General features: G+C 51.7%; 8 protein-coding genes across 8 annotated transcripts; 3 read left to right on the top strand and 5 right to left on the bottom strand.

Moving 5' to 3' along the window:
* Nucleotides 1-1,085: 1,085 nt before the first annotated feature.
* Nucleotides 1,086-4,562, bottom strand: BDV17DRAFT_262702 (beta-mannosidase mndA). Its single transcript, XM_073757822.1, has 4 exons — nt 4,014-4,562; nt 3,956-3,962; nt 3,822-3,902; nt 1,086-3,772 (listed from the first exon to the last, which is right to left on the bottom strand). Exons 1-4 carry the CDS (start codon nt 4,195-4,197, stop codon nt 1,249-1,251), a joined length of 2,796 nt encoding a protein of 931 aa, XP_073615913.1. The 5' UTR covers nt 4,198-4,562; the 3' UTR covers nt 1,086-1,248.
* Nucleotides 4,563-4,732: 170 nt separating this feature from the next.
* BDV17DRAFT_298335 (ubiE/COQ5 methyltransferase family-domain-containing protein) lies at nt 4,733-8,069 on the top strand (the record flags this gene model as incomplete). Its single annotated transcript, XM_073763671.1, has 4 exons — nt 4,733-4,916; nt 4,984-5,731; nt 6,176-6,680; nt 6,743-8,069. 4 exons carry the CDS (start codon nt 4,733-4,735, stop codon nt 7,715-7,717), a joined length of 2,412 nt encoding a protein of 803 aa, XP_073615912.1. The 3' UTR covers nt 7,718-8,069.
* Nucleotides 8,070-8,490: 421 nt separating this feature from the next.
* On the bottom strand, nt 8,491-10,114 carry BDV17DRAFT_281614 (cytochrome P450; the record flags this gene model as incomplete). Its single annotated transcript, XM_073760051.1, has 7 exons — nt 8,491-8,528; nt 8,578-8,907; nt 9,033-9,319; nt 9,359-9,463; nt 9,519-9,562; nt 9,612-10,013; nt 10,073-10,114. 7 exons carry the CDS (start codon nt 10,112-10,114, stop codon nt 8,491-8,493), a joined length of 1,248 nt encoding a protein of 415 aa, XP_073615911.1.
* Nucleotides 10,115-11,539: 1,425 nt separating this feature from the next.
* BDV17DRAFT_82949 (nicotinamide/nicotinic acid mononucleotide adenylyltransferase) lies at nt 11,540-12,753 on the bottom strand. Its single transcript, XM_073765200.1, has 3 exons — nt 12,295-12,753; nt 11,959-12,232; nt 11,540-11,906 (listed from the first exon to the last, which is right to left on the bottom strand). Exons 1-3 carry the CDS (start codon nt 12,597-12,599, stop codon nt 11,628-11,630), a joined length of 858 nt encoding a protein of 285 aa, XP_073615910.1. The 5' UTR covers nt 12,600-12,753; the 3' UTR covers nt 11,540-11,627.
* Nucleotides 12,754-14,988: 2,235 nt separating this feature from the next.
* Nucleotides 14,989-20,749, top strand: BDV17DRAFT_291070 (HECT-type E3 ubiquitin transferase UFD4; the record flags this gene model as incomplete). The annotated part of the gene is made up of 6 exons (XM_073762047.1): nt 14,989-15,278; nt 15,331-15,425; nt 15,495-16,144; nt 16,234-20,299; nt 20,351-20,500; nt 20,553-20,749. 6 exons carry the CDS (start codon nt 14,989-14,991, stop codon nt 20,747-20,749), a joined length of 5,448 nt encoding a protein of 1,815 aa, XP_073615909.1.
* Nucleotides 20,750-21,308: 559 nt separating this feature from the next.
* BDV17DRAFT_291069 (PaaI family thioesterase) lies at nt 21,309-22,215 on the bottom strand (the record flags this gene model as incomplete). The annotated part of the gene is made up of 2 exons (XM_073762046.1): nt 21,309-21,335; nt 21,391-22,215. The coding sequence occupies 2 exons, from the start codon at nt 22,213-22,215 to the stop codon at nt 21,309-21,311; spliced, it is 852 nt and encodes a 283-aa protein (XP_073615908.1).
* A 986-nt stretch (nt 22,216-23,201) lies between these two features.
* mak5 (ATP-dependent RNA helicase MAK5) lies at nt 23,202-25,694 on the bottom strand. Its single transcript, XM_073757821.1, has 3 exons — nt 25,436-25,694; nt 24,122-25,381; nt 23,202-24,071 (listed from the first exon to the last, which is right to left on the bottom strand). Exons 1-3 carry the CDS (start codon nt 25,685-25,687, stop codon nt 23,217-23,219), a joined length of 2,367 nt encoding a protein of 788 aa, XP_073615907.1. The 5' UTR covers nt 25,688-25,694; the 3' UTR covers nt 23,202-23,216.
* A 206-nt stretch (nt 25,695-25,900) lies between these two features.
* BDV17DRAFT_262687 (tRNA methyltransferase TRM7) lies at nt 25,901-27,260 on the top strand. The gene has a single exon (XM_073757820.1). It carries the CDS (start codon nt 25,917-25,919, stop codon nt 27,189-27,191), a length of 1,275 nt encoding a protein of 424 aa, XP_073615906.1. The 5' UTR covers nt 25,901-25,916; the 3' UTR covers nt 27,192-27,260.
* Nucleotides 27,261-27,740: the final 480 nt, after the last annotated feature.

Here is a 27,740-nt window from a genome sequence, read left to right as displayed (position 1 = left end):
GCCTGTACATGCGCAGCTATAGCTCTTATAATACCATGATCAACGGTCACATGAAGACACTCTCCAAAACCACCTGATGACTCGTCCTTAAAAAGCTTAGGTAGCCAAAACCATCCCCAAGGGGGATGGACCTCGTCCTTTGAGTCTCCTCGTCTGTGGGATTCCAGAGGGAAAGACCGTAAAACAAGACCTGAATTTGGAGATTGATCGGGTGCCATATTTCCAGGTCCCCGTAATTGCACTATCCTTGATGGGAGTACAATTTCTTTGGATGATGCTGTTTCCCAGGATGAGATGAGTGTTGGAGAGGAGGCAGGTTTCTGGTCATCACCACCCAAGATCCTCGCAGAGTTGTTCTTCCCAGAAAGAACGTGACGTGCGATATTCAATACACTATTCCAAGGTCATGCGGCAAAGAGCCCAGATAAAATGGCGCGACAGAGAAGGAGTGAAGTGCTGTAGTAGCTAGCTCGGTCTGACAGAGCCCTAGGCAATGCCACGCATCCTGTGACCTGATATATCTGGCATGACCTCCACTTTAGATGGAGGGCACCCTACCACTACTTACTACTGACCTGTGCTTAACGCAACAAAGCGAGAGTCTTCAACAGCCTTGATGACGTACCTTGTCACTGAGCTGACCTCGCTGCGCAAGACTTCTAACAATGCGATTCCGAATTTCTCGAATATATCCGCGAAGCGCAAGCCGTCAGGCTGTGCGGCTACTAGGTACGAAGATGCCAGTGGACCGCTGGTGCAGTGATCAAACTTGTAAAGCAACGGGTTTCTGGGTTTTCAGGTTATCAAAGAGAGAGTATACCTGACTTCGTTTCGCGGCTTTGATGTAAAAAAAAAAAAAAAAGAAAAACCATGAGTGGCAGAAATGGTTTTCGCAAGATCGTGAAATCTAAGAATCAGGACATCTAGCCACCTACAACCGACAACACGCTGCCTGGTTTGAATGATGAGAGAGGTGGTTGGCTGTTTGTTTCGTGGCTTGTTATTGGTGTGCTGTTCTGTGCTGTTCTGTGCTTGTCCAGTGGAGGTTGAAGATTGCTCTTTTGTTTCTCGTCCTTAACCAGCATCGAATTGTCCTTGGAGATGGCTAGATTGTTACTATTGCTGTGTTATTGGAACTAGATATCACATGCATAATCTACAGCCAGGTTCATGCATGATAAGCACCTATCTCCTTGCAAATCGTAAATCGTAAACATCAGTAGAGAGAGCAGAGCAGGCGCTGCCAAGCTACTTCCGCACTTTCTGGTCCCAAAGACTTCGAACCGTAACTTCCTGCTGCCACGCCCACTCCCCATCCGAACTATCTTCCTGAACAATGAACCGAATTTCTTTCCTCTGCCCGGGGACCAGTAAGAACGCATTCTCCTCGAAATATCCTACTAAGCCAGCTGGGTAATCCAGCCACGTGTAAAGAGATATGCCAGACTTAGCCTCCACGACGAAGACTCCGGTATCGGCGTCGTAGGAGAGTTCAAGCCCTGGATCGACCAGGCCCAGGTCTTTCGGGAAGACGGGGGTGAAGTAATTCTCATGATACAACGACGTCACTTCGTCGGTGTTTGGAAGGTGTGCTTGGGCGGAGGCTGAGAGGATAAGAATGGCATCTTGAGAGTCCGGGATGTTTAGATCATTGAGGTTGGTGCTGTAGACTTTTGTTGTGTTGATCGCGCCAACTGTGAACTCGAGAGTTTTCGGTGTCCCGGCATTGTCGGATATGGCTTCTGCGGCCAGTGTCGACCAAGCCAAATTCACAGTGCCAATCGCAGACTCCCATAATTCCGAGGTTACGTAGATATCCAGATCACCAGTGGTATAGTTCCAGAATGGAGACACGATAATGGGCTGGTATATGTCCCGTGCGACGTAATGCAGCACCTTCCACCGGCCATCATATTCGATCCCTGCCCAGGTCGGCGCCTGCCAGATGTCTTCTAGTTGCCAGTAGAGCGAGCCTAACTGCCGCTCAGGCATACCGCTTCCCCTTCGGTAGAACTGTATCTGAGACTTGTAAAAGTCCGCCTGGAATAGCTGCGTTGCATGACACCAGGCGCTGAAGTTCGCCACCGGGTCTGAGTCCTCTGGGGTAGGGTAATATCGCTCCACTCCCAGAGTCATTTCAACCATACCGAGAGATGAGTTGTAACTCTCTCCGTACCCCTCGGATGGATAATGACGGTTGCGAAGAACCACTGTAGTGCTATTGAAGTGTAAATTTTTCGGATCAACAGCTTGCTGCCAGGTCTGCAGACTGGGCATGCTATGAAAACCAAATTCATTGGCAAAGCGCCCGACTGGGTAGATGGAGTAATCGAAGGAGACCAGAGTATCGTAGTTGTAGTAGTCTGTATCGCCGTAGTAAGATCCCGGTTCGAGCTGGTTGTACCTTTCGGTCATGGGAACAGGGTCAGAGAGATTGACACTCAAATACCCTTCCGTGGTGCTACTAGGGGAGTATGTAATGGAGCGAGTATTCTCGTACACCAGTGGTAGGATGGTACTGATATATAACTTTTCGTACTCGGCGAGGTATCGAGGGTAGTTGTCCGGATCGGCTTCCTGCATGAGCGGCAGGATCAGACTCTCAATCTCGTTTCCTCCAGCCCATAACGCAAGAGAAGGATGGTAATTCACCCGCCGCACGTTATACACCACCTCCTCGGCAATATTGTCCAGGAAGTCGTCATCTACCGGGTACATGGCATCGCTGAATTGGAACTCGCTCCAAAGCAAGATTCCTCTTTCATCCGCCAGATCATAAATAAAATCCGGGAGATATGCCCCGGATGACCAGATGCGCAGCATATTCTGATTTCCTGCGGCAGCTGCATCGAATAACCTTGTCATCTTCTCCTTGGTCACTCGAGGCCAGAACGTGTCAGGGGGAATGAAGTTGGAGCCTTTGGCATAGAATTCTTTGCCATTGACCTCGAAATGCCAGTTCGCGCCCGGTGCGATGCCCTGGGCCAGCTGACTCTCTGTGATGTTACGCTGGTTGAGGAAGATGGTCCGAAACCCGGTCCGCTTACTGACGCGCGCAACCTCTTCTCTTCTGTCGTGAACGGTTATTGTAACTTCATACATGGTCTGAGGTCCGAGACCCGAGGGCCACCAAAGCTTCGGAGAGATTCCATCAAGAGTTGTGACTCCAGTTATGGACGTCTCGGACACGTTAAGGGAGTCGGAAGATTGTTTCGCTAGTATTTCGCCAGTTTCAATGTCCTTGACGGTGATGGATAAGTGGGACTGATTCGAGAGACGGCCTATGAAGTCGATACTAGCATTAACAACCCAAGGCTGCTCTTGATCTGGTGGCAGATGATTGATGCTGCCCTGTCTGTAAATATCCAGGTCTATATTCAACACGTAGATATTGCTATTCCCAAGCTCTCCGAGCTGAACGATGTAGGCTGGTTTCCAAGGACCAGCGGGTGCAAAAGCTGGACCCCAGTCCCAGCCAAAATCAGATTGCTCTTTGCGCATAAACCAACGATTTGGTAATTGGTTGGTCAACTGAATAGGCCATTCTGGTGAATTCGAGTCTGTAGCGATTGCATCCACAGTTCGGGGAGCACTTGCAAATTCAATGCTGATTGCGGGGTCCTCGGTACAACTGCCCAGAGCCGACGAAACATCGAAGGCATACTGACGGAACTGGTTGTTCGTGGAGGCAATGTGTTGGCTGCAGAATGTGATCGATGCGAACGTATCCAGACCTTCAAACACAAGCCAGGTAGACCCAGGTTCTCTTGACCTGCCGAGCGTTAGATTCAGCTGTCCTAATAAAACAATTGCGGACATACAAATTCTGAATTGGATCGCTTGTGTATGTCCAGTCTGCATATGCTACCCAAACAAGGTCCGTCTCGTTCAGCCCATAATAGCTTAAAGACAAATTGAGCGACTGACAAGCGAGGATAGGATGATACAAACTTACGGATCGTCTGTTTTGATCGATCAGAATAGTGAATGCTAGAGGCATAAGAGCTACTTACGAATCACACCTGCTTCCAACAGGTCTAGATGTGCCTGGGATGGCAGATTCGCCGGAACGGTAGTATTCAGAGCCGGACTACTCAGAGTCCACCCCACAGTGCTCAAATTATGGACATGCTGACCCGAGCTGCTGACTACGTTCGAAGCTATGACAGCTTGCGTTGCAAAGTCTCGAACGTGCATGGTGAGAATAGGTCATGAAGCAGAAACCCGTGCCGCTGTTCAGAGGTGAGGAACAGTGCTCCGAAGGTTGAGGAGAGCAATGAAGGCAAGGGTAAAAGAGGGGAAGAAGTCGGGGAAGTCTCAGACAAGCTTGTGGCGTCACTCTCCTGCGTCTTGGAGAAGCTTGACGAATAGCTGATCGCACTCGGATGATCGTTGCATTTCCCCAGGTTCTCCGACCTGGTGGAGGCCGATCTTGGTCAAGTTGTAAAGGCACGAAGGCCGGAAACCGGGACGTTTATGGTGCAACAGACAAGATAGAGTACGGCAGCTACTACATTCCGACGACGGTCTGTGAGTCAGATACGATAGCTGTGTGATGTACTCTGGATGGGAAGAGTGTCGAGGTGTGGAGGAGGCAGAGTGCGGAGTTGATTGCCTGATGCAGGATGTCTGCCTGAGGCTTCCAGCAATTTCCGTCCGCCAAAGATCCCTGCGGAGATTCCTCACACACCTCCGTCGCAATCTCTCTCTACTCTTTCACGCACATAACGCAATGGCCTCCCGATCATTATGGAAGAGCTTAAAAGCCGCTCCTACGCGACGACTTGTTCTCAACGAAACCTCATATCGCTGCTTTTCATGCTCGCGGCGAACCCAGACCGATTCCAAGCCTGAGAAGGACCGGATGACGCACTTTGGCTTTACCAATGTACCAGAGGACAAGAAGGAGTCAATGGGTATTGTCATCCAGTTATGAACGATCAAAACTGTTCTGTCCCCTAGCTAACCAGACTTTGTCTCCAGTCGGCGCAGTCTTCAGCTCGGTTGCCTCATCATACGACACCATGAACGACCTCATGTCGCTGGGAATTCACCGTCTATGGAAAGATCATTTCGTCCGCTCATTAAATCCCGGCTCCCCCCTCCCTTCCCGCGATACCGATCCCGCTAAACGAGGCTGGAATATCCTTGACATTGCAGGCGGAACCGGCGACATCGCGTTCCGCATGTTGGACCACGCGACCAACATCAACCACGATAACGATACACGAGTCACGATCGCAGATATCAACGCCGAAATGTTAGCGGAGGGAAAGAAGCGCAGCATTGAGACACCTTATTACAACTCTGAGCGACTATCGTTTATGCAGGGCAACGCGGAGCACATGCCCTCGATCCCGGATAACTCGGTGGACCTGTATACCGTGGTTTTTGGTATTCGAAACTTCACCGACAAGCAAGCGGCGCTCGTTGAAGCATACCGCGTCTTGAAGCCGGGTGGCGTTTTCGCATGCATGGAGTTCAGCAAAGTGGACAACCCGCTGTTCAGTACGATTTACAAGCAGTGGAACTTTACGGCCATACCCATGATCGGCCAGCTGGTGGCGGGCGACCGAGACAGCTATCAGTATCTTGTTGAGAGTATCGAAAAGTTCCCCAGCCAAGAGGAGTTCAGGGGGATGATCCAGAAAGCTGGATTCATGATCCCCGGGCGAGGTTTTGAGAACCTCACAGGCGGAATTGCCGCTATCCACAAGGGAATCAAGCCGCTGTCCCGGGCTTAATTTGAAACCAACCCTCCTGGTGGGGGTACAGTGCGGGGTGACATGTATACTAGTATCTATTAGACTGTATATTAAACGAACATGTGTCTGCTATTGCCCGTCGGATATTTCAGGTGGCTCCGAGAAACAGTCCGGTATTGTCTATCGCCAACTTGGGGGTGGGCGAGAAGGATCGTCTTAGCATCAGAATCACCTCCGATGAGGTGATTTTTCAATCCAAAGAATGTATTAGCATGCTGCAAGACTTATAATTCGATGGAATGCATCTTGCGAGGTTTCTAGAATACAATTGAACATATTTAATTGCAGTTTCGATTATCAAGCAGCAGTTGGGGAAATTTTGCAACTCCGAATCTCTCCACCGCGGTCGAGTCTCCCGGGGACCTTTTGCCCCTCCTCCACTTTGGTCTTCCTTCCGACACAACTCCAAGACCTTTTCTCAGGTCTCCTCCCTTGGGAGAAGACTGGGCTTCCCTTTTCATCTTCTTCGAGAATGCCATCGTGACAATGGGGCACCTCAAGCACAAACCTCGGATTCCCTCCTTGTCCGCCATGCCCACCTCCGGCGCATCCATCCAGGGCGGCTTCGTGGGCCTTCCCTTGACCCCTCCTGAGCCTGCACATGGCGTTTTACCTGGGCCTAAAGATCCTGCCTCTGTGAGCACGGTGATTCATGTGATTTCGACGGAGCGCGCGGCTCTGGCGCATCTCGAGCGTCTATACCAGACGGACCAGCTCGCGCAGGAACACCTTTCTCGCGCCGTCGACCAGATCGCGCGTACCGTTCGCCATGGAGGAAAGCTGGTCCTCTGTGGGGTAGGCAAGAGCGGCAAGATTTCTCAGAAGCTGGAGGCTACGATGAACAGCTTGGGCATATACAGTACTTTCCTGCATCCGACGGAGGCGCTGCACGGTGACCTAGGCATGGTCCGGCCGGTAAGGACCACCCTACAACTCTATAACTGCTTGACGAGAGCTAATAGTGATTTTTTTTTTAGAATGACACCCTTCTCTTGATCTCCTTCTCCGGACGTACCCCAGAATTGCTCCTACTCCTCCCTCATATACCCCCAACCGTCCGAGTCATCGCCCTCACATCCCACACTCACCCATCTACATGCCCGCTTCTATCCTTCCAGCCCTCCGACATGGGCATCCTACTTCCAGCACCCATCCACGAAGACGAGGAGACGTCAATGGGAGTATGCGCCCCGACCTCCTCAACAACTGTCGCGCTGGCGCTCGGCGACGCCCTAGCCATAGCAACGGCCCGCAAACTACATATCACCCCAGGTCGCGGCCCAGCGGAGGTCTTCAAGAGCCACCACCCCGGCGGAGCAATTGGAGCGGCATCCACCGCCTCAACACCATTAAGCATGTCCATGTCCAGCGCCTCTTTCACTTCGAATCCCTCCGATTACCTCCCAGCCTCAGTCCGTCAGCCGATACCCTTATCCTCTTCCGAGCAAATCGATGCTGAAATCGAAGAGTACAGGAGAGATAGAGATCGAGATCAAGATGAAGATCAAGACCAAGAAAACCCGCCACCCCCCGACTCCATCGCAAATCTCATAAACGTCAAACTTGACCAAATCCCAACGGTCTCCACCTCCACCACCAACAACAAAATGCGCCTTCTCGACGTTCTTCTAACCGCAATCCAACACCTCAACGCAAAATCATGGGTCTTTGTTTCCCCCGACGTGCTCATCGCCCCTAGTAAGCTGCGTTTCCTCTCGCAGGGCTACGTCGACATGGATGTTTTCTCGCTAGGCGATCTCGGTTCTCCGTACCTGGTCCCGCGCGACCACTGGACCTTTGTCACGGATGAACTGACGATACAGGAGGCACGCGGTGAATTTGATCCGGATCCAGACGGGGCAAACGCTGTTCTTGCCGTTGTGCGCGGGCAGGACTTTGAGCATGTTATTGGGCTCTTGGAGATTGGGGATTTGTTTGAGGGTGTTGAGTAGGGAATGTTAACGGTAATGGTAATGGCTGGGTTGCTTTCTTTTCCTCTTCTGTTTCTTCATCTTGTTCATGGTCTCTTTATGGATTAATCGTTATACACTATACATACCTACCTACATACCTACTTACTTTCGAGGCCGCCTGGGAGTGGGCGGCTCGTTTGTCACGATGTACATGACTTCTCTTACATTTTACATTCATTGATTACTATGCATACCCGTTTCTCCGCCACGCCACAAATTTAGAAGATTTTTCATGACTTTCTTCAAATGGTTTTCATTGTTCTCGTACTCTAGAATTTCTGTTTCTTGGATTGAATGGCAGGACGTGGGCGAGGCGGGGCTTACCAAGTTTGAGCCCTGAATCCTGATAGTTGAGGTGGTAGAGGACTCTAGACAGTTGGCCCGCAATACCATGGGCCGGGTGGTTGGTTGGGTGTTGGTTGCCCGAAAATGATTGTCTCAGCTGAATGCGTGCCTGCTCGCCATCTGGACATGGAATGAAGCCGGGCAGTTTATGGGCCGCGGGGCCGAGTATTTTGTTCTCTGGCGGATTCATCTTGCTGAGGGCTTTCGCATGTCTACTATCTATTGTTTGTTTACCGTCTTTTCACAGGTCAAGGAATGGTAGGCGTCTGCAATGTAGATAAATGAAGGTCCTCGGACGGTCCACTCTTTTGCTTTTTAGCGGACACTTTGACCCATAGTAGTAGTACAGTCGCCTCGCTTGTCGAACCTTAATTTCTAGACTACAACCTACCTATCTATCTACCTACCTACCCCCTCAAGCTCACAACGCAAGGCAACCCATCAACTAGATGCGCCCCGCCCAGGGGAACCTGATAAGCCCGTTCCCCAAACACAGTCCTGGAAGTCAAACATGCGCACCGTCAACGCCAGCGTGATCTTGAGATCCAGCAGCGTCAGGTTCTGCGCCATGCAGTCGCGCAGGCCGTGCTCGAGCGGCCGCCACCCACCGCGGGGCGGATACAGCGGGTGCTCAGGTCCCACGAGCCAGCGCTCCGGGAGGAACTCGTGTGGGCGCGCCCAGTAGTCTGGGTTGCGGTGGATTGCGCCGTGGATGATCCAGATGTAGACGCCGGCTGTGGGGAAGGAGTTCCCGTGGCGGTCGGTGAGGGTGGTGGTTATGTGGCCTTCGCGCATCCCGGAGGCGGGAGGGGAGAGGCGCAGTGCTTCTTTGATCACAGCAAGGGTGCAGGGCAGTTCGACGGTCAGTTCAGGGGTTGAGGAGAGCTAGGAGGTGGTTTTGGAAGTGTCCGTGCCGAAGATCGCGTCGTGTTCGGCGCGGACGCGCGACAGGACGGGTGTTTGGACATGAGGTAGAGGGCGTAGATGATCGTGGAAGCCGTGGAGTCGTGTCCGACGAACAGGAAGAGGCCAATGTGTTGAGTTGCCCAGGTTTTGAAGGATGCATCGAGACTACTGGAGCCGGAGGCTGCGGCTGCAGAGGCAGGGTCCTTGTTGGTCATGTCCTGCGCGACCCCGAGGTCCATGATTGATGCGACTTCGACATCGCCGGCGCTGTGCTTCCACTCCTCGTAGCGCTTGTCGAGCTCCACGCCGATATAGCGGTACATGGTGCGCCTGTTGTGCCATTCGAGCAGGGGGCGCACGGGTTTCTACCGCTTGAAGGGATCGGCTTCTTCGTCTTGACAGTGCCATTCAATGGAACTGCGCATGGCGGCGGCCAGGGGATTGTATTTGGTTCGGGACTGGAGGCGAGCATTTCTAGCTACCTATTATACGCTATACGGACCGCAGGCTGAAGGTAAGAGGAACATACAGGGTAAGAACACCGATCATATCCATCGTATAATCGCAAGTGATCTTATCGAGGAAAAACATATCGCCCTTGTTCGCATGTTCGCGGAGAAACGTTGACATAAACCTCGGCCTCTTTAACAATCTTTGGAGCCAGCTTAAACAACACGTTCGTGCTGAAGCGGTTATTGAAGAGATCGCGAGAGCGCTTCCCTTCGGGTCCATTCTGCGTGAACATGGTCCGCCCTCCAGCCAATGGATTCACAAACGCGTCAAGGATAGCTGGCTTTGGCAGTGCGTAGGTCTGGCAGGCCTGGACGGCGAGGTCGGGCGAGGTGATCACCAGAAGGGGCATGGTGAAAGGCCCAGAGGTCGATGTAGAAGCAGGAGTGGTCTTGGGAAAGTCCCGGGAAAGGATGGTGAAGGCGTCCGACTGCTGTGAGCCCGTGGGGAGTTGCTTTAATAGCGCAGGCAGGACTTTGAGGTGGCCGGCGACAAAGTCCCATGGTGGCATTGGCTGAGGCAAAGGTTAATGGGTTACAACGACATTAGCTGGATCGTGAAGGGGCAGCATGCCAGGCCTTGTTTCTTGAGGCGGTAGAATATCAAGCGCATCATCACCAATTTGTACAGGGAGCTACAAACGTGGATGCAGCAAGGACAGTGAGCGCCTGGCCTGCAACGGCCTTCTATTTGGCTTCTGGAATCACAGTGGTCGGTTGAGGATGGAATTTGGAGGAAGAAATTCACAAAGGACAGTGGCCTGAGACGGGGGTTGGCCGAAACAACGAGAGCTTGGGAAGAGACACTGTTGATAAGCTGCATCCCGACTCAAGAAACTTTTATGCATGGAATCAACAGAAGAAGCCTGAATGCTAATTTTGCCATCTTGCGTAAGGAATAATAAGAATAACAAACTCACCCCGAGAAGACGACCGGGCCAAGCACCGAATCCACCTTTACAAGGAAAAGATTAGCGAAGTGTTTGTTAGAAGCGGACCCTGCGACTTGAGTGCTTCATAGGGACATACTTATCACCGTACAGAATCCAAGACCCCTCCAGCCCGTCTAGAGAGAACCTAGCTAAGGTAGTTAGACCCTTTATATACAGAGATCCCTTTATATTCCCGAAGCCTTCGGGCTCCGGGGTGTATATATAACACCTACAGAGATACGTACAGGCTAACCACCGTATATCTTGGATAGCGGGTACGCTGGGGGAATAATTGAGAGGTTCAGGGAGTGGAATTGCTTGTTATTTCATGTATCTAGGATAAAACTACCCTAACGGCTTACGTAGCCTTCATGGAGTTAAATACCTAGGGACTTTCACCGGCAATCAGCAAGGGGCTGACAGATCCATGTATGAATTCATCATCATCTACTATATGAGCTTATTTATTCATTTACTGCTATTGTTATCATCACAATCTCGTTTTCGAGAAATTCATATTCAAAATTCGACCTTTGTATGTACAATTCGCCGGACTGATCCAGCTAAGGTCTAGCTCTACCGAGGTCTATGTAAATATCGGTACATGGTACGTCAAACAATCAAAGGGTATAACGTCGATGGAAACGGGAAACCAACACGCGCAAAATAAAACTACCGCCGGGTTTGTTCAAATGTCCAGGCTTACTTGCGGTTACGGCGGAGATTAGCTACCGCGGGACAAAGCGTGGTAGCAACGAGGTAGCAACGATATCCGGGAGAAGCGATTGAGAGGTTTGAGATGCTGGAATGGCGTCAGGCGTAAGCTATCATTCTCGTGCGTCCTGGCTCTGGCTGAAATCATCTTAAGTAGTGATCCATTGACAACGTAACGGCCTAGTTCTTGACACCAGATAATGATTGCCGAATGTGCGCTTGCGCATAGGCCGAACGCGGTTGGACAAATTGCCACTCGTGGTGGCTTGCTGAAACAACCGTGATGGTGTGGTCGGACTCAAGGACATATCGTATTTCCGGACGCGGTGTGGGAAAGGGAGAGGAACTGGCGTATAGCCTCAAAACAAGCGCGGGCGACGTTATTTGAACCCGGCGAGTTGGTGTCTTCATGATGTCCTCGAAACAGTCGTTACAATAACGTCAAATGCAAGGTCATGATAAAAGAGGAGCTTTTTCTGGGCACTAATTTGAGGCCGAAGGCTCCTCTCGTGCTTTTCCTTTGTCGGCTGGCGGTTGCGTTGTGCCATCATCCATGTAAAGACTGTTTTCATAGATGTACTTGATGACTGGATCGGGTATCAAGTAACGCACGCTCATATCACGTCTGAGAAACAAGCGAATCTTTGTGCTGCTAACGTCGTTTTGAATGAGCTGTTGAATGACGTGGATGTTCTTTTTCCAAGGCTGCAATGCCGCGAGAGCCTCATCAATATCTGTGCCGCTTCGCTCAACGATGAAGGTCTGAAATGGATTAGCATTTCACAGCTCGACCGAAGTGAGATTTCTGACATACCCCGTACTGTCCAAGAATGTGGTCGAGATCCTTTTCACTCCATACGCCGGGGGTAGACATAGTGTGTACCAGGTCCGCTCCGGCCAACAAGACAACCTGCACCGGCTTCCGAGTCCCGTTTCCGGTGTCAATTCCGTTTCGTATCGTGTTTATTTCGTAGTCGAAGTGATCTAGCACAATAGCAGTTGGCTGGTATTCCTTGTGCATCGGCTCCCACGTATCCACCATCAACCAGTTCGAAGTTTTGTCTACCGCTCGCTGGCACATCGAGACTCTGTGGAAGTGCGGAATCAGTATTTATCCCAAAATGGGAATAAGAATGCAGAGAAAACTCACCTATGCTCAGCACTTGCAAGACCTGCCTTACGGTAGGCGTCTGAGACGGGTGACAGATACCCTCCAATGATTTCAAAGTCGGTGCTCAGCTTGACGTAATCGGCGGCCATCTCGAACATGCGCAGGTGTAGGAAGGTGATGGGAGAGAAGGAACCACAAGCAACGAGTAACAAAGGCGTCTTATCCGGGTCGTCCATTGTACGCTTCAGGCGATATTCAGGGAAAACGTAATCCTCGGTTGGTGTCGCAGGGGCGGGAGGCGCCTGGTGGGCGGCATCGCCCTGTACTGGGTTGACATCGGTCATGACTGTAAGGTAGCGAGAACCAGGTCGTAAAGGTGTGCAGTGTGGGAGTAAACAGAAGAAGCGAGAGCTGTATATGTTAAGCGGGGCACGTCATGAAAATAAGAGAAGTCCAGAGTACCGGAAGTTGAGGACGATGAAAGGCTGGATGCGGGCGCAGAAGAGGGTTAGTCAGCGGCCGTGTGGGGGAGGCAGCAAGGAGGGGAATTTTTCACCGGACCGCTGCGGGCCTGTTCCTCTTCTGGCCCTCGGAGAGCAGCAGTTGCACCCCGCTCCTTGGAGGTTTATCAGCTCGAATGCTCTCGAATGCGAGCGACTACGATATGTTATAAACTTGCGATACACGTTGGAAGCCAGACCGAGTCCTAATCTTGTCGCCCTACTCTTGAGAGACGACAAGCTTCAGAGGTACAGAGCAAACACGTGATCTTATACAGCAAAGGTTGATATCGGAGATTCGGAGTAAACCCCGAGGTACGCTTTAACGAAAATCTCGCAAGAATGTATGGAAGTCGCCGATGCAAGATTACCCCACTGTTGGAGATTTGGAGTACGAACTGTAGAATCTATCCGTTGCGGCTACATCTATTTACCCGGGAATCCGGAGTGGCCTACGTATAGCCGCTCCTCCTATGATTTTCTGCGGAGCTATTTGCCGGAAGCATACACTCTTTTATATGGGTTGCTTCGCAGAAAAATATCTGTCAGCCTACTGCCTTGAGCTCTGAGGCTTACAGTTGAGGGCTGCCAATGCCTTCATGGAGTATTCCTAGCCGACATGTATATTCGTCCTCGCAGGAATAATAGCCCAGGAATTACTTAAGCCAGCGTGCGCCGCTTACCGGGGTACGTTATGCTACAGTATTATCCGTAGCATCATCACCATTCCAAGTTGGAGTCCTACGTAGATTACGTATAAAGTTGTTATCTCTAGACTGGTCTGGACATTGGTTGTCTGAAGACGAACCTCCAATGCCGCTCGTCCAAATTTATAGACAGCTACGATTCTCGGTTTCGAAGGCAATTGAAGCTTGGAGTACTCGAGCACCGATGCCAGCTAGAAAACATCGAACGAGCTCATGCTGAGTCGGTGAAAACCCAGTCGCCTTATTCTGCCTCACGGCGTTGATTATACTATTCAGTCGCCAGTGAGTTGGGATTCATTTGTTCAATCATCTTCACTCATGTCCGCCTGTTGACTCCCTGGCATGGTAGGGGCAGCATGAGAGAGAGAGCTTTTAGATGGGATTCATGGGTTGAGTGCCCTTCATGCAATATTGGACCACTGCCAAACCTTCACACAAGGCTGTGGGTCATGAGTTGCGCGGGCACCGACCCCGTTAGCAGTGAAGCATCGATCATCGATATATAGTTTTATGACCGAGACATTGCTCAGGACCATTCTGCCTTAGTCGTGTCAATCGGGCCGGGCGTGGATATCAACCTCTGAAGCGGATGGTAGGAGCTTGCAATGAAGTACTCCTGTTCTGGATCAGTCGATACCGCGAGAACTGTCGAAATGAAGGTGTGGGTGAATTCGAGAATGAATGGTGGAGGATAAGATTGGTAGAGCTGCACCTTGGAGGTGTGTAGGTCTCCGGACTTCGGGCCCAGATGGCAGCCGCAGTCACAGTCACTTCGACCACCGCCCAAGCCGCCAACCACGTCAACGAGAACTGACTGCTCTCATCTCTCCTTCATCTTAAATCTCCCCAACTCCTGCTTCCTCGAAGCTTCATCTCGCCACTCTTCCCAACTCCATCCTTTTGCTCGACTTTCTTTCCATCCTGCTATTATTACAGTCTGTCCCTGCGAGTATTTTGAATCCTCCGCTCCTTTCGCCAATCAGTCGCCCCTCCTGCCCCCTCAAGCGCAACGATCGAAACCATCTCGCTTTCGACCAGCTTTCCCGATTACCCTTGACAGAGTAACGGATGGCGGGCTGATCGGCGCTGAATGACGAGCGAGCCCTTCCTGCCCTGCTCTTAGTAGCAATCAACATATGGCCAGGCAAAGGCCCAACATTCACCGCCAGGACCCTCTTGAGGACTCTCGCGCACTGCCCTCATCTACCGGTGCCTCTGCTACTGCCGCTAGGTACATACAAAATCCTCTCTGTTCCTATCCCGCGTTGGTCTCCTCCCTCGGACACTTTATGTTCCGTGCACTTTTCCCTGTTCTGGTCCCCCAAATTCGGTATCCCGCCGACAAGGATTCGACAAACAAGTGTTGATCCCGTTGCATTGGGAATTCTGCGGTCACTGAGCTCTCGACTCGGGCAACTCGGCGCTTTGGAAATTTCCTTCTTCCACGCACATCGCAGTTATACCTTTTCCCTTATCACCTCTAAATTCACCATCTCCTACTGTGCTTTTCAAGAGACTGGTTTCTCATGTCCTCCAGAATTACTCGCTCGGCTGCGAGACTAGCTGCAGACTCTCCTCCCTCCGTCGGATCCGGCCCCTCTCCTCCTGCTCCAGCCGCTAGCTCGGTCCCATCTCGAAAGCGCAAAGCCCCCGCACGCCGCGATCTATCACCGGTCCCCTCGGAGCGGCGGCCAAACAACCAGTCCCCGCATCGCAAGTCTAAGCGACAACGGCGTGCAGCTTCACCACGAGCAACGAACACCTCCGCCGCTTCGCGTCGTGGTACTCGAAATCGCTCAACGATGTCCCATCCCGGGTAGGTTCCGTATTCTGTTTTAGGAACGACAATATGCTTATTTTGTTCTCAGTCCATCGTCACACCCTACAGAGGAGTCTTCGAGAAAGCAAACCTCACCTTCACAACAGCGAAGGAAGTCTAGTCGCCATGGGAAAGCCTCTCAAGGTAAATCATACTCTGCCCCTTTCTCATACCCCGCAGGGTAAGTGGATGCTAACACTTTCGGCGCGTCAGAACGCTCTTTAGCTACTCAATCACCTCCGCCCAACCGTCAAAAGAAGCGCTCCTCGAGAAATCGTCCAGATGTTGTGATGAAAGACGCGGATGATGATTTGGAAGGACGTGAGCGGAGCGAGGAGCATGAGCCTTCCCCACCTAGTGACAGCAATGATGGCACAAATCCGTCGGGTATTGATGATGAGGACGATGAGGAGGATGATGGGGATCTTTTTCATAACAGCCTATTTGGATCACGAGGCTCTATCGGACTTCACAACACCCTTCGTGCCCTTAGTGGCATGATGACGGGCATGTCTACTCGCCTGCGAGATATCCTGCAGAACCTGAGAAACAAGGATGACCCGTCTGTTCAGTTGATTGCTCTTGGTGATCTCTCGGAGCTGTTACTTGTATCGAACGAGGACAACCTGTCCGGCCAGTTTTCTCCCGACCCCTACGTAAAGGAGCTGGTGTCTCTTATGCAACCCAATGATTTCGGCGAAGAACACCCCGAAATAATGCTTCTTGCTTGTCGTTGTCTGGCCAACTTGATGGAGGCCCTTCGCGGCTCCGTGGCTAATGTTGTCTACGGCGGGGCTGTACCAATTTTGTGCCAGAAGTTACTAGACATCCAGTTTATTGATCTGGCTGAGCAGGCACTCAGTGTAAGTTCCACTATCCTATCCAGGCTGCTCGTGGTGGAGCTATATGGCATCTGCCTGTCAGTTGTCAGATGTGCTGATTCTATTTGTAGACGCTAGCAAAGATCTCGGTGGACTTCCCCGCGTCAATTGTGCGCGAGGGAGGCTTGACAGCATGTCTGAACTACCTCGACTTCTTCCCCACGAGTACTCAACGTACTGCGGTGACAACTGCTGCTAACTGCTGCCGGAATCTGCCTCACGATTCGTTCGCCGTTGTCCGAGACGTCATGCCCATCCTTCTCAACGTCCTTTCCAGCAATGACCCCAAGGTAGTTGAGCAGGGCTGCTTATGCGTATCCCGGATAGTGGAGAGCTTTAAGCATAAGCCTGAAAAGTTGGAGGCGCTTGTCAACCCCGACTTGTTGAAAGCTGTTCTGCGTTTGCTGCTCCCCGGCACCACAAACCTCATTGGGCCCCATATCCATACCCAGTTTCTTCGGGTCCTGGCAATCACGTCCAAGGCAAGCCCCAAATTATCGGTAGCTCTGCTCGAGGCGGACGTGGTCGACACCCTCTATCAGATTCTGACCGGTGTCTCCCCACCGGAGAATCTGGAAGACCAAGCTGTGAAAATGGATAGCGTACTCGTGATGCAAGCTTTGATCCATCGGCCCAAGGAGCAGGTTTCCGAAACTCTCAATGTGATTTGCGAGCTTCTCCCCGGTGTTCCAGGTCGCCCAAACTCGCAAGGCGATGGCTTGCCGCCATGTCCTGATGGCTCTGTAACTTCTGGTTTCAAGCAATCTGTGCCAAAAGGATCTGCCGAAAAACGGCGTTCACTCCTAATGGGCTGCAAGAAGGAACTCAGGCGCTTCGCCTTGGTCTTACTACCTACACTTATAGACGCGTATTCTAGTACGGTCAACCTAGAGGTTCGGCAGAAGGTCCTCATCGCGCAGCTGAAAATGCTCCAGAACCTGGACCCCGCTCTGATCGAGGAAGCTCTTCGGTCTGTGCACTATGCGTCATTCCTAGCGGCTATCTTGTCACAGAAGGATCATCCTTCTCTGGTTTCATCCGCACTTCGCTGCGCGGAGCTTCTTTTTCAACGCCTGGAGCATGTCTATCAACACCAGTTCCATCGCGAAGGCGTGATCTCGGAAATTGTCAAGCTTGCGAAAGAACCGCTGTCCGCTGAAAAGCAAGGAAAGCCATCTCGGGATTCGCCCGCTCCTTCTGTTATGGACACTTCGGAAGACACATCAGGCTCGAATGTTCACCACCTCGAAGATGATAGTCAAGACGAAGATGAAGGTGATAGCCATGAAGAAGGTGCCGACGACTCGGAAGACAATGAGGACGATCATGACGAGGATAATGAAGACATGTCTGATTCTGAAAGTTCCTCTTCCTCCGGACGTGGATTCTCGTCTAGGATGGAGAATGAGATGAACGACTTGGTCGTTAGCAACGCACGCGCATTCATGGAGCTATACGAAGCTAGCGAAGGTGGAGAGATGCGAGAGAAGGCACTGGAAACTCTCAACGAGCTTCAGACACTTGCCGGAGAGATTGAAGCATACTACACAGGTCCTGGTGACCAGAATACGGACGGCCTCAAGCTCTTCCGCAAACTGGCGGCTTATTTCGAAGGGGATGCTTTGGAAAGCATCACCAGTTCGGAACTTCTTAACTCCGGCATTATCAGTGCGTTGCTCACTGTATTCGACGAGTCCAAATCTGCATCCATGCCCCAAGCACGTAGTGCCTTCCTTCAAGCATTTATGGGTTCCACCATTCCAGAACGTGTGCAGAGTCAGAGCACGGCCTCCACTCCCTTCGGCGTTCTAGTACACAAGCTTCAAGATCTCTTCAGCCGTACAGAACATTTTGAGGTGATGACTGTTGGTCACAACTCGTTGGAGAATACACGCAGCAACGCAGCCTACATGCTGGGTAAACAGCTTCGACTCAAGCTGGTCGCTGATGAGAATTCCGATATTCCCCGTTCATACAGGAATATCATGGTATCTATCCATGCGATTGCGACCTTCAAAGCTCTCGATGACTTCCTCCATCCCAGGATCAGTTTGTCGGACCGACCAAAGACTTCCCGAAGCCGAGACACCATCCTATCTCAAATTGCAAATGCCGCGCGCCTTAGGGATCAGCTGGCCGAGAGCAATGGTTCCAATAGTAGCGACTTGCACCGACCCTCTGCAAGCACTAGGTCCTCTCATATAGAGACTAGGGCCAGTGCAAAGGAGAATTCAGCTAGTGGACCTAACGCTCGCTCGAGGTCAAGGCGGTCCGAGCAGCAGCCAGAAACGGACATTGGCCATGAGGATGACCCCCTAGAGTGTGCTGATGAGCGCCATCTGAACGCTGAGGAGAATGACGATGACGAGGAAGGTGACGACGAGGAGTTGAACGCCATCGTCGACGACCTTGACGACGATATGTCCGATGAGAACGTGCACGACCCATCGGCTGTGAACATGGAGGTAGCATCTTCTGGTAAAGTGACTGCACGCAAAGAAGACGGTACTCGAGTATCTACGCCGTCTCAGTCAACACCGGTGTCGAAATCGTCAGCTGGGCCACGTCGGTCTTCCTTGAACTCAGCGGGCGGCGGTTCGCTGGCCATGGCCGGCCGTCCCTTCTCTTATGCTGCGGTCATGGCTTCCACCCCGCCTGATTGGCATATCGAGTTCAGCATCGACGGCCAACCCGTCTCTAGCGAAACAACTATCTACCGTGCTGTTCATCACAATAGGCGGCATCTTGATCCTAACGGGCGAAACGTGTGGTCAGCGATCCATACGGTCAGTTTCAAACGCGTGCCGGGCCCGGCACCAGCTGAGCCATCTACACTCACCTCAAGTTCTTCCGAACCTATTTCACAAGACAGCAGCACTGGGATGCCGACATCACTTAACCAAGACCCTACCACGGCCTCCATCCTGCGCCTCCTTCGAGTTCTGCATGGGCTGAACACTACCCTCGACGACATTCTTGCGGAGAGCAAAGATCTCATCGCCCTCAAGCCGGAGTCGCTGGCCCAGTTTATTAACACTAAGCTGACAGCCAAGCTGAACCGACAGCTGGAGGAGCCTTTGATTGTCGCAAGCAGCTGTCTTCCAGACTGGAGCGAAGACCTTGCTCGCTCCTTCGCTTTCTTGTTCCCATTCGAGACGCGCCACCTATTCCTCCAATCGACTGCCTTTGGGTATTCGCGCGCCATGATGCGATGGAACAACTCTCAGACTGGGGACGATGGCCATCATGATCACCGGCGTGATGATAGGCCAATGCTGGGCCGTCTTCAACGACAGAAAGTACGCATATCACGGAGCCGCATTCTCGAGTCGGCCATGAAGGTTATGGAACTGTACGGCTCATCTCCTAGTGTGCTCGAGGTTGAATATTTCGAAGAGGTTGGAACTGGACTAGGACCGACTCTTGAATTCTACTCGACAGTTTCCAAGGAGTTCTCAAAGAAGAAACTGAAAATGTGGCGCGAAAACGATTGCGCAGATGCTGGAGAGTACGCATTCGGCAACCGCGGTTTGTTCCCTGCTCCGCTGAGCGGAGAACAAGTTTCGTCAGAATACGGGAAAAAACAACTGCAGCTATTCAAAACTCTTGGCAAGTTTGTTGCTCGGTCAATGTTGGATTCTAGGATTATCGACATCTCGTTCAACCCCGCATTCTTCCGCATCGCCGACACCTCTTCCACAGTGGCCCCTTCGCTCGGTACCGTCAAGGCCGTTGATCAGGATCTAGCCAAGTCGTTGTTGCTGCTGAAACGTTTCGCCAATGCTAAAAAGGCCACCGAAGCCAAAAATATCTCCAAAGCTAAGAAGAACCAGGCCCTGATGGAGGTCGAGGTGGATGGAGTGCTAGTCGAAGATTTGGGTCTCGATTTCACGCTTCCAGGATATCCTGCCATTGAGTTGATCAAAGATGGCTCCGATATTCCCGTGACAATAAACAACGTGGATCTCTATGTCGACAGAGTAGTGGATATGACCTTGGGCAGCGGTGTTCAGGCGCAGGTGGAAGCTTTCAGGACCGGGTTCTCGCAAGTCTTCCCTCATTCTGCTCTTCAGACATTCACCCCGAGTGAGCTCGTGATGCTGTTCGGAAGAGCTGAGGAAGACTGGTCGATCGAAAGTAAGTTCTTAGCCCTGTGCTCTTGAAGTCTATACTAACGTGTTATTTCAGCTCTGAATGACTCGATCAAAGCCGACCACGGATTCAACATGGACAGTCGCAGCGTGCGAAACCTCCTCCAGACAATGAGCGAACTTGACACACAGCAACGGCGAGACTTCCTACAATTTGTTACAGGAAGCCCCAAGCTTCCTATTGGAGGTGAGCTCTCTCCCTACCGCATATCGAACGCCATTTACTAATGATACCATAGGCTTCAAAAGTCTCACGCCAATATTCACGGTTGTCTGCCGCCCCAGCGAGCCTCCCTACATGCCCGACGACTACCTTCCCAGTGTCATGACTTGTGTAAACTACCTGAAGCTCCCCGACTACAGCAGCCTGGATGTCCTCCGCGACCGACTGGCTGTCGCCATCAAGGAAGGGCAGGGCGCGTTCCACCTTTCTTAAGGGAGTCAAAACTCAACCACCTTCGTTTATTGTACCCCGGATGCATAGCGTCTGGCAGGAACACAACATTGGAGTCGAAACACATTTAAGAAAGGAAAATAGGACCGATACCCTCGAAACGAACAGTGATGAATGTTATAACTGAATCTTTTATCCCCGACACTGAGCTGCGGGAATCATGACGAGCGTGGGTTAATTTGTTATCTGTTTACATTGGCGAACTTCTTGCATTCGGGTGTCTTTCTTTCATACTCATACTCATACTCATACTCATACTTTCATTCCCTAGGGCAAGGCCTTGCTCTTGTCTTTCTGAGTCTAGTCTTCGGTTGGGAAGGAGTCTAAAAGGGGTCTCTATCTTCTACGTAATAGTATCTTAGATAGAAATGATAGTGTTTTGCCTTGATTGTTGTTGTGGTTTGTCGAATTATTAAATATTAGTACCCTTTGTCCTCGCTGGTCTATCCCTTTTATGTCTATGTCTATGTTCTATGCTATGTTCTAGTCTATATGCAGGATATTAAAATGGGGGTATCAACACGCCAATCCATCTCCTTTCCTAACTCCGATAAACCGGCACCATCGACTAGACGCAGCGTTAGCAAAACACCCTCAAATCAAATAGATAAATAAGAACATACCTCTGCAAACTTCGGCTCAACAAACAAAGCCCTCGCCTCCGCAACAACAATCCCCTCCTGCCCACTCGCACCCTCCGCAGGCAACATCCTCATCTTCCCCTCAACCCAAGCCTTCCTCCCCTCAACACTCGTCGTCTCAGTCTCCAAAACAAACACCCTATTCGGCAACGCCGGCTTCCGAAAATCCACATTCAGATTCGCCGTCATCCCCGTCCCGCTACGAAACGCCTGGCTCACCGTGTGCGCGAAGACCTCATCGAACATGATGCTCAGGAATCCGCCGTGGATGTACCCTGGGTGGCCCGTGAGGTGGGTCCCTGTGTGGAAGAGGGTTGTTGAGGTGCTTTTGTGGGGGGTGGTTGAGGTGGTGTCGTTTTGGGACTGGTTGTAGGTGGAGGGGCGCGAGAGGAACATGTACGGTGCTGAGGTCAGGCCATTTTCGCGCGAGAGGGTCCCCGCTACCAGGTGGCTTGGTTGGAGGTGTGAGGGCATGGAGAGGTGCGGGCGGGTTTCGCGGAGCGTTGGGTCGGATCTGAGGCGGGCGAGGAGGGGGTGGGAGGCTATTGGGTCTGACTGTTTTGAGGTTTGGGTTTGGGTGGCGGAGCTTGGAGGCTTCTGGTGGGCATGGCTGTGGCGGCCATGGTGTCCAGGTTGGGGTTGAGGTTGAGACTGTAATGAAGGTGGTGGTGTATTGTTGAGCGCCGCGGGCGCGGCTTGGGTTTGCGCTGTTCGAACTGGAACTGAAATCGGGACTCGGAGAGCTGGTGATAGTGCTGGTGTTTGTCTGCGCAAGAGGCGCGATATAGAGCGTGGGATGGAAGCCATGTTTGCGAAAACTAATGAGTTGCTGAATGAGTGTTGATATGGTTATGTCGTCTAGAAGTCAAGTCGAGCCAGGATATAGGATACGATGGCGCTATATGTCCGTCTGCCTCCCACGTGGCCGATTAGAGAACAAAGGGAAAGGTCTATTCTATAAATCTCCAAGCTCAAGTTGAATTGACGGTGAGAAGAAAATAGAAAATGACGAGATCAGAAGAAAAATTCCGAGAATCGGGCATGGAATCGGCACCAAGTGGAGCTGCCACCGGCGTCCCTGCTTGGGTTCGGCGACCCCAGCCCTAACTGAAGGATTTCGGAGTCGGAAGATGACGAAATGGCTACTTTTTTTGTTTTGTTGAGATCGGGAACTTGACTAGGCATCGCAACCGCAAGTTCAGGACTCGATGGGGTTCAAAGCTACAAACCACAGTATTCTCCGAGATTCAAACCATGCATATCTCACCGTCACGATCATAGAAATTCAAATGCAATTCTCCAGGAGGATCCCCCCTTTAGCTGACTGCCCCTGAATGTTTCCATTCGTCCGGAAGCCTAGACACGTTGTACGTAAATGTAACAATGTAGATCGCTGCACGGTGAACCTTAAGCTTTAGTGTTGTGCCACCGCAGCGATGATCTCGGCATGCCGATGTGGAGTGCCACGCGAGCTCGCCAGATTCAGTTCCGATGATCTTTGTCTACTTGCGGCCTCTGTCACGGAGCAGCGACGAGTCGCTGAAGTTTGAATGACAATGGTGATCTCGGACGGAAGGAGGTTAGATGGAAAGGGGGTATTTTGGTCTTCCGAGATAATACTGGGTGATGTCAGTGCTCGGAAATCGATCCCGGGTTGTTGATTTGTCCACGAGTTCGAGGTCTAGGATCATCAGGGGCTTTCTTGGGTTGAGAATTGGTGTTCAGATAGGAAAGGCATGTAACAAATAAGAACACTGTTATAGACTGAGCTAAATCTAAGTGGTATCATAAAACATGTACATGCACAACTAGAACCCAAGCGGATCAACCTGGCCGAGGAAAGTATCGCTATTCTCCCCGCGCAGGAGAGCCTCGATGTCAACGCGCCCAGAAGTAATATACCGCTCGCTCACACCAAGGTTCACGCGCTGAGACAACAGCTCCTTCAACTCGGCCCTGAGCCCCGCCAATTCGGCCTTGGAGGTACTTCCAACCTGGCGGTCACGCTCCTGTCGACCGCGACCACGACCGCGGCCCCAACCCTGCGCTTGGTCAAACTCCTCACTGTCGTAGTCGACGCCGAGGTCCTCTGCCGCATTGCGGAGCCAGTTATCTTCCGTTGTGATTTTCTCCTTGGCGATATTCGAATCTGTGATTCGCGCCGCGAGGACAACGCGCTGCTTGATGCGGGAGACAATACGGCGGTCTAGTTCTAGGGACTCGAGCGGGAGGCTCTTGCCATTTGTCATGTTGGCGTGGACTTTAGCGGCGAGTCGAACCACACCAGTCATCTCCTCCGGCGAGCAAATGATGACGCTTTTCCCTGAGGCGCCTGCACGGGCTGTACGGCCGGATCGATGGACGTATGTGTCGGCAGTCCGGGGGGCGTGATAGTGCACGACGAAATCGATGCCCTTGATGTCGAGACCGCGGGCAGCGACGTCGGTGGCGACGAGGATGGTGCTTGGATCTGCGGTTGGTGATGAGAAGCGCTCGACGGAACGTAGACGCGCCTTTTGGGCCATCGATGAGTGGAGGGCTAGGGCGGGAAGGTTTAGGGTCTGGAGGAGTTGGGTTATGCGGCGGACGGCTGAGATGGAGTTCGTGAAGACTAGCGTGCGGTGTTTGGGGTGGTAGAGGAGGAGGGTGTAGAGATAAAGGTCCTGGTGTTTTGTTAGCAGAGGCGAAAGTTTAGTGTGGTTGTAATACGTACCTTTTCCATTGCAGCGCATTCAACTATTCCCTCCTTCAAGCCCTCCGCCATCTGAGAAACCGGGTTGACATCGATGAATTTTGGCTTCTCCTCCCGGAAGTTCAGCTTCTGCAAGAGGTACTCCATGGATTCTTTCTTGTTCATGATATCTCCACCGGTCCACTTTCCTTTCCCTGCGAGCTTTTGCTGTAGATCACGATGGAAAGTCGCGGAGAAGACTAGTGTCTGTCTCTGGACGCCAGCGTCATCACCACCAGATGGGCCACCTTCCTCTTCAGGTGGCTCCCCATCCTCAACGCGGTCTAGGGAGCCCAAAATATCCTCAACCTCTTTGAAGTGACCTTCGCTCAATAGCCTATCGGCCTCGTCAATAACAAGGAACTTGATGCCTTGCATTCGCCGGATCAAGCCCTGGCCAGTGCGCAGGACTTCCCAGACACGACCAGGGGTACCGATAACAATGTCTGCCGTATCGAGCAGCCGTTGCTGCTTCTGTACGGAGAGACCTCCAGTCAGAAGTGCGGTCCGAGCATTGACACCTGGGACATTTGACAAAAGGCCATAGATGTGCTTCTGAAGTTGATGGGCAAGTTCTCGAGTTGGCGACAGGATCAAAGCAATTGGGACCTTGTCGTTCTTTTTCTCCGAGTCGTCCTTCTGGTTCTTCTGATCCTTCTGGGCCTTTCGTTCTTGTTCAAGGTAGTGTTCCAGGATGGGTAAGCCAAAAGCCAGGGTCTTTCCTGAACCCGTAGATGCTTTGCCGACGACATCGTGACCATCCAGAATGGGGGGTATACAAGATTTCTGCACGCCGGTTGGGGTGCTAAACTTCAGCTTGGACAGGCTGGTCAATGTCTCCGGAGACAGTCCCAGAGGTTCCCATGCCGAAATATCTGCACCATCATCATCTGCCTCGTCTTCCAAAGCAGCAAATGAAAGCCCCGATTTGATGTTGGGATCTTGTGCCGGCACCGCATCCTTTCCTTTCTGGTCCTTCACCTTCTTTTTCAGCTCCTTGCCTTTGGTCTCCTTCTCCTTCGACTCCTTATCTTTGTTTTCCTTCTTCTTGTTCTTTTCAGTCTTGTCACTTTTCTTGTCGCCCAGCTTCGCTGCCTTCGGTTCTTGATTCGTCGTCGAGACGCCGTCCTCTTCCGCGGGTTCCTCGTCGCTGAAGCCGCTCCATTCGTCGTCGAATTCGGTCTCCTGCGGTTTCGGTTCGGGCTTCTTCAAGATAGACTTCCCAGCCTTCCCACCTGCAGACTAATAAAGAACGGTCAGATTGGGATTATTAGAAGGTAAATTGCAACAACGTACCTTAAACTTGAGTTTTCCCTTTCCCTGAGGTCGAACAATATCCACGCCCTCAATCTCCTCTAATCCAAAGAATCCCTCAAAGTCATCCAGTCGGTCGGGCAAAGCTACCTCCTTCCAATCGAGATCGTCAACTCCGACAACAACCTCCGGCTCCGAGTGCGTCTCCGTCGCACCGTTGGGCTTCCCGGTCCTCTTCTGCTTCTTAAACTTTGACTCCGGACCCTTCTGGTCGTGCTGCCTTTTTTGACCCATGATGAACGAAAAAGCAATGGGGTACGCTGAAACAGGTGAATGGTCGCAAGATGTTGTTCCTCCGCAGAGTTCGATTTTGGAGAAGAAAAAAAGCGGCAAAAAGCCCCACCGCCTACCCTTATTGCTCGCAATCTTATCGCAGCCCCACACATCAAAAGAAATCGACCCTCTATCGAAACCCCTCCAACGAAGCTCAAGTCAATTGATTTGTGGCATAATACAGCCGATCATGGGGAAGTCTTCAAAGGACAAGCGCGACGCTTACTATCGTCTCGCCAAGGAACAAAACTGGCGAGCGCGATCCGCCTTCAAGCTTATTCAAATTGACGAGCAGTTCGACCTATTCGAGCATGAGAACCCCGAGAAGGTGACGAGAGTCGTTGACCTTTGTGCGGCACCCGGCAGTTGGAGTCAAGTACTTAGCCGAGTACTCATCAAGGGCGAGAGCTTCGGACGCAGATCGTGGGTTGAGAAGCGGCGCAAGGAACAGGCAGCGTTGGCGAAGGTGAACGGGACGGACAACGAACCGGAAGGAAATGCGACAGAAGAAGTTGATACCGACTCGACTGCGCTCAAACCGCGTGAGAATGTCAAGATTGTGTCAATTGATCTCCAGCCCATGGCTCCTTTACAGGGCATCACAACTCTACAAGCCGACATAACGCATCCATCCACAATCCCCCTTCTCCTCCGGGCATTAGACCCCGACGCCTATGATTCCACGACCTCCACACCTCATGCCGTGCGCCAGCCGCACCCTGTCGACCTCGTCATCTCAGATGGCGCTCCCGACGTAACGGGTCTGCACGATTTAGACATCTACATTCAGTCTCAACTCCTATACTCCGCACTCAACCTGGCGCTGGGCGTTCTTCGGCCAGGCGGCAAGTTCGTTGCCAAAATCTTCCGCGATCGCGACGTGGATCTGCTTTACTCCCAGCTTCGCACGGTATTCGAACGAGTCAGCGTCGCCAAGCCAAGGAGTAGTCGTGCCAGCAGTTTAGAGGCATTCATCGTCTGCGAGGGTTTCATCCCGCCATCTATCCACGACAATGGTCTGGGAGCAGATACCTTGAAGAACCCCGTTTTTGGCGGCGCAGCTATCCCAAACCCTCTATCAGCAGACGGCAACATCGCCGCCGAGGTAGCAGAGGACGAGCCGAGCGCGGCAAAGAAGGTCAAGACTGCCGCTACTTCAAATAATGATACCCAAAAACAAACTCGTTTCTTACACAAAGATTCTGGCGACTCAATGACACCCGAACCTCTCTTCAACAACCCTCAGAAATTCGCGCCCGAGAACAGGTGGATCCCCTCATTCATTGCCTGCGGCGACCTATCTGCCTGGGACTCGGATGCTTCTTACACATTGCCGCCTGACTATGTCAACTTGGATCCTGTTCAGCCACCGATGGCTCCGCCGTATCGGCGTGCGCTAGAACTGAGGAAAGAAAAGGGTGGTGCGTATGGAAAGACGAAGCTGGGAACTATGGGACGGGCATGAGTTGCCCTGGTGCCTGGGTGAATGTTACGATTTTTTCTTTTACGTGTTTATGAAAATATAGACCTTTTTATAGAGGGGTATGTACCTGGAGATTTAATAAAAGCTTATCTTCGGAATGCCATCCCATTTGCATGTGAGTGTACTCCGGACTCCGGATCTCGGCGTTCGGAATAGACTCGATGGAAACGAGTAACACGATAGCTCCACAATATAGTTAGACGTCTGACAGATTACTCAGTATGAGTGTCAAAGTAGGAGATATGCTCCGTATCCACCAGTCAGAAGCCCAGAACATTACGGAGTATTTTGGAGGTAGTTCTAGGTCAAGCCTGTAAGCCCTAGATCCTTGACAGGGGCAGCGGCTGGACTCCGATCTCCGAAATACACTGCATTCCCTCCTGCGTCCTCTCTCCTGATTTCTCGCAATCCATGGTCAATTATTCTTGATTTTATCATGTTCCTCTTAGAGTACCCCATATAATTATTCTCAATTATCGTTACCTAGGTACAACCCTCTCATTTTCTTCGTCTCGGTGGTCTACAACCACA

Source organism: Aspergillus undulatus (assembly GCF_047715775.1).
Source record: "Aspergillus undulatus strain CBS 261.88 unplaced genomic scaffold BDV17scaffold_22, whole genome shotgun sequence".
Classification (NCBI taxonomy): Eukaryota; Fungi; Ascomycota; class Eurotiomycetes; order Eurotiales; family Aspergillaceae; genus Aspergillus; species Aspergillus undulatus.
Note: the sequence above shows the minus strand (reverse complement) of the source record. Positions and strands in the feature narration are given on the sequence as shown.

What these genes read in the sequence shown, in the direction of transcription:
- mak5 (XM_073757821.1), bottom strand. Translation starts at nt 25,687, where the DNA reads ATGGGTCAAAAAAGGCAGCACGACCAGAAGGGTCCGGAGTCAAAGTTT. An exon ending in AGGGAAAACTCAAGTTTAAG is followed by an intron (nt 25,382 to 25,435) that starts GTACGTTGTTGC and finishes GTTCTTTATTAG; the next exon opens with TCTGCAGGTGGGAAGGCTGG. An exon ending in AATGCGCTGCAATGGAAAAG is followed by an intron (nt 24,072 to 24,121) that starts GTACGTATTACA and finishes ACAAAACACCAG; the next exon opens with GACCTTTATCTCTACACCCT.
- BDV17DRAFT_82949 (XM_073765200.1), bottom strand. Translation starts at nt 12,599, where the DNA reads ATGACCGATGTCAACCCAGTACAGGGCGATGCCGCCCACCAGGCGCCT. An exon ending in CTTGCAAGTGCTGAGCATAG is followed by an intron (nt 12,233 to 12,294) that starts GTGAGTTTTCTC and finishes GCACTTCCACAG; the next exon opens with AGTCTCGATGTGCCAGCGAG. An exon ending in ACATTCTTGGACAGTACGGG is followed by an intron (nt 11,907 to 11,958) that starts GTATGTCAGAAA and finishes AATCCATTTCAG; the next exon opens with ACCTTCATCGTTGAGCGAAG.
- BDV17DRAFT_262702 (XM_073757822.1), bottom strand. Translation starts at nt 4,197, where the DNA reads ATGCACGTTCGAGACTTTGCAACGCAAGCTGTCATAGCTTCGAACGTA. An exon ending in AGCGATCCAATTCAGAATTT is followed by an intron (nt 3,773 to 3,821) that starts GTATGTCCGCAA and finishes AACGCTCGGCAG; the next exon opens with GTCAAGAGAACCTGGGTCTA.
- BDV17DRAFT_262687 (XM_073757820.1), top strand. Translation starts at nt 25,917, where the DNA reads ATGGGGAAGTCTTCAAAGGACAAGCGCGACGCTTACTATCGTCTCGCC.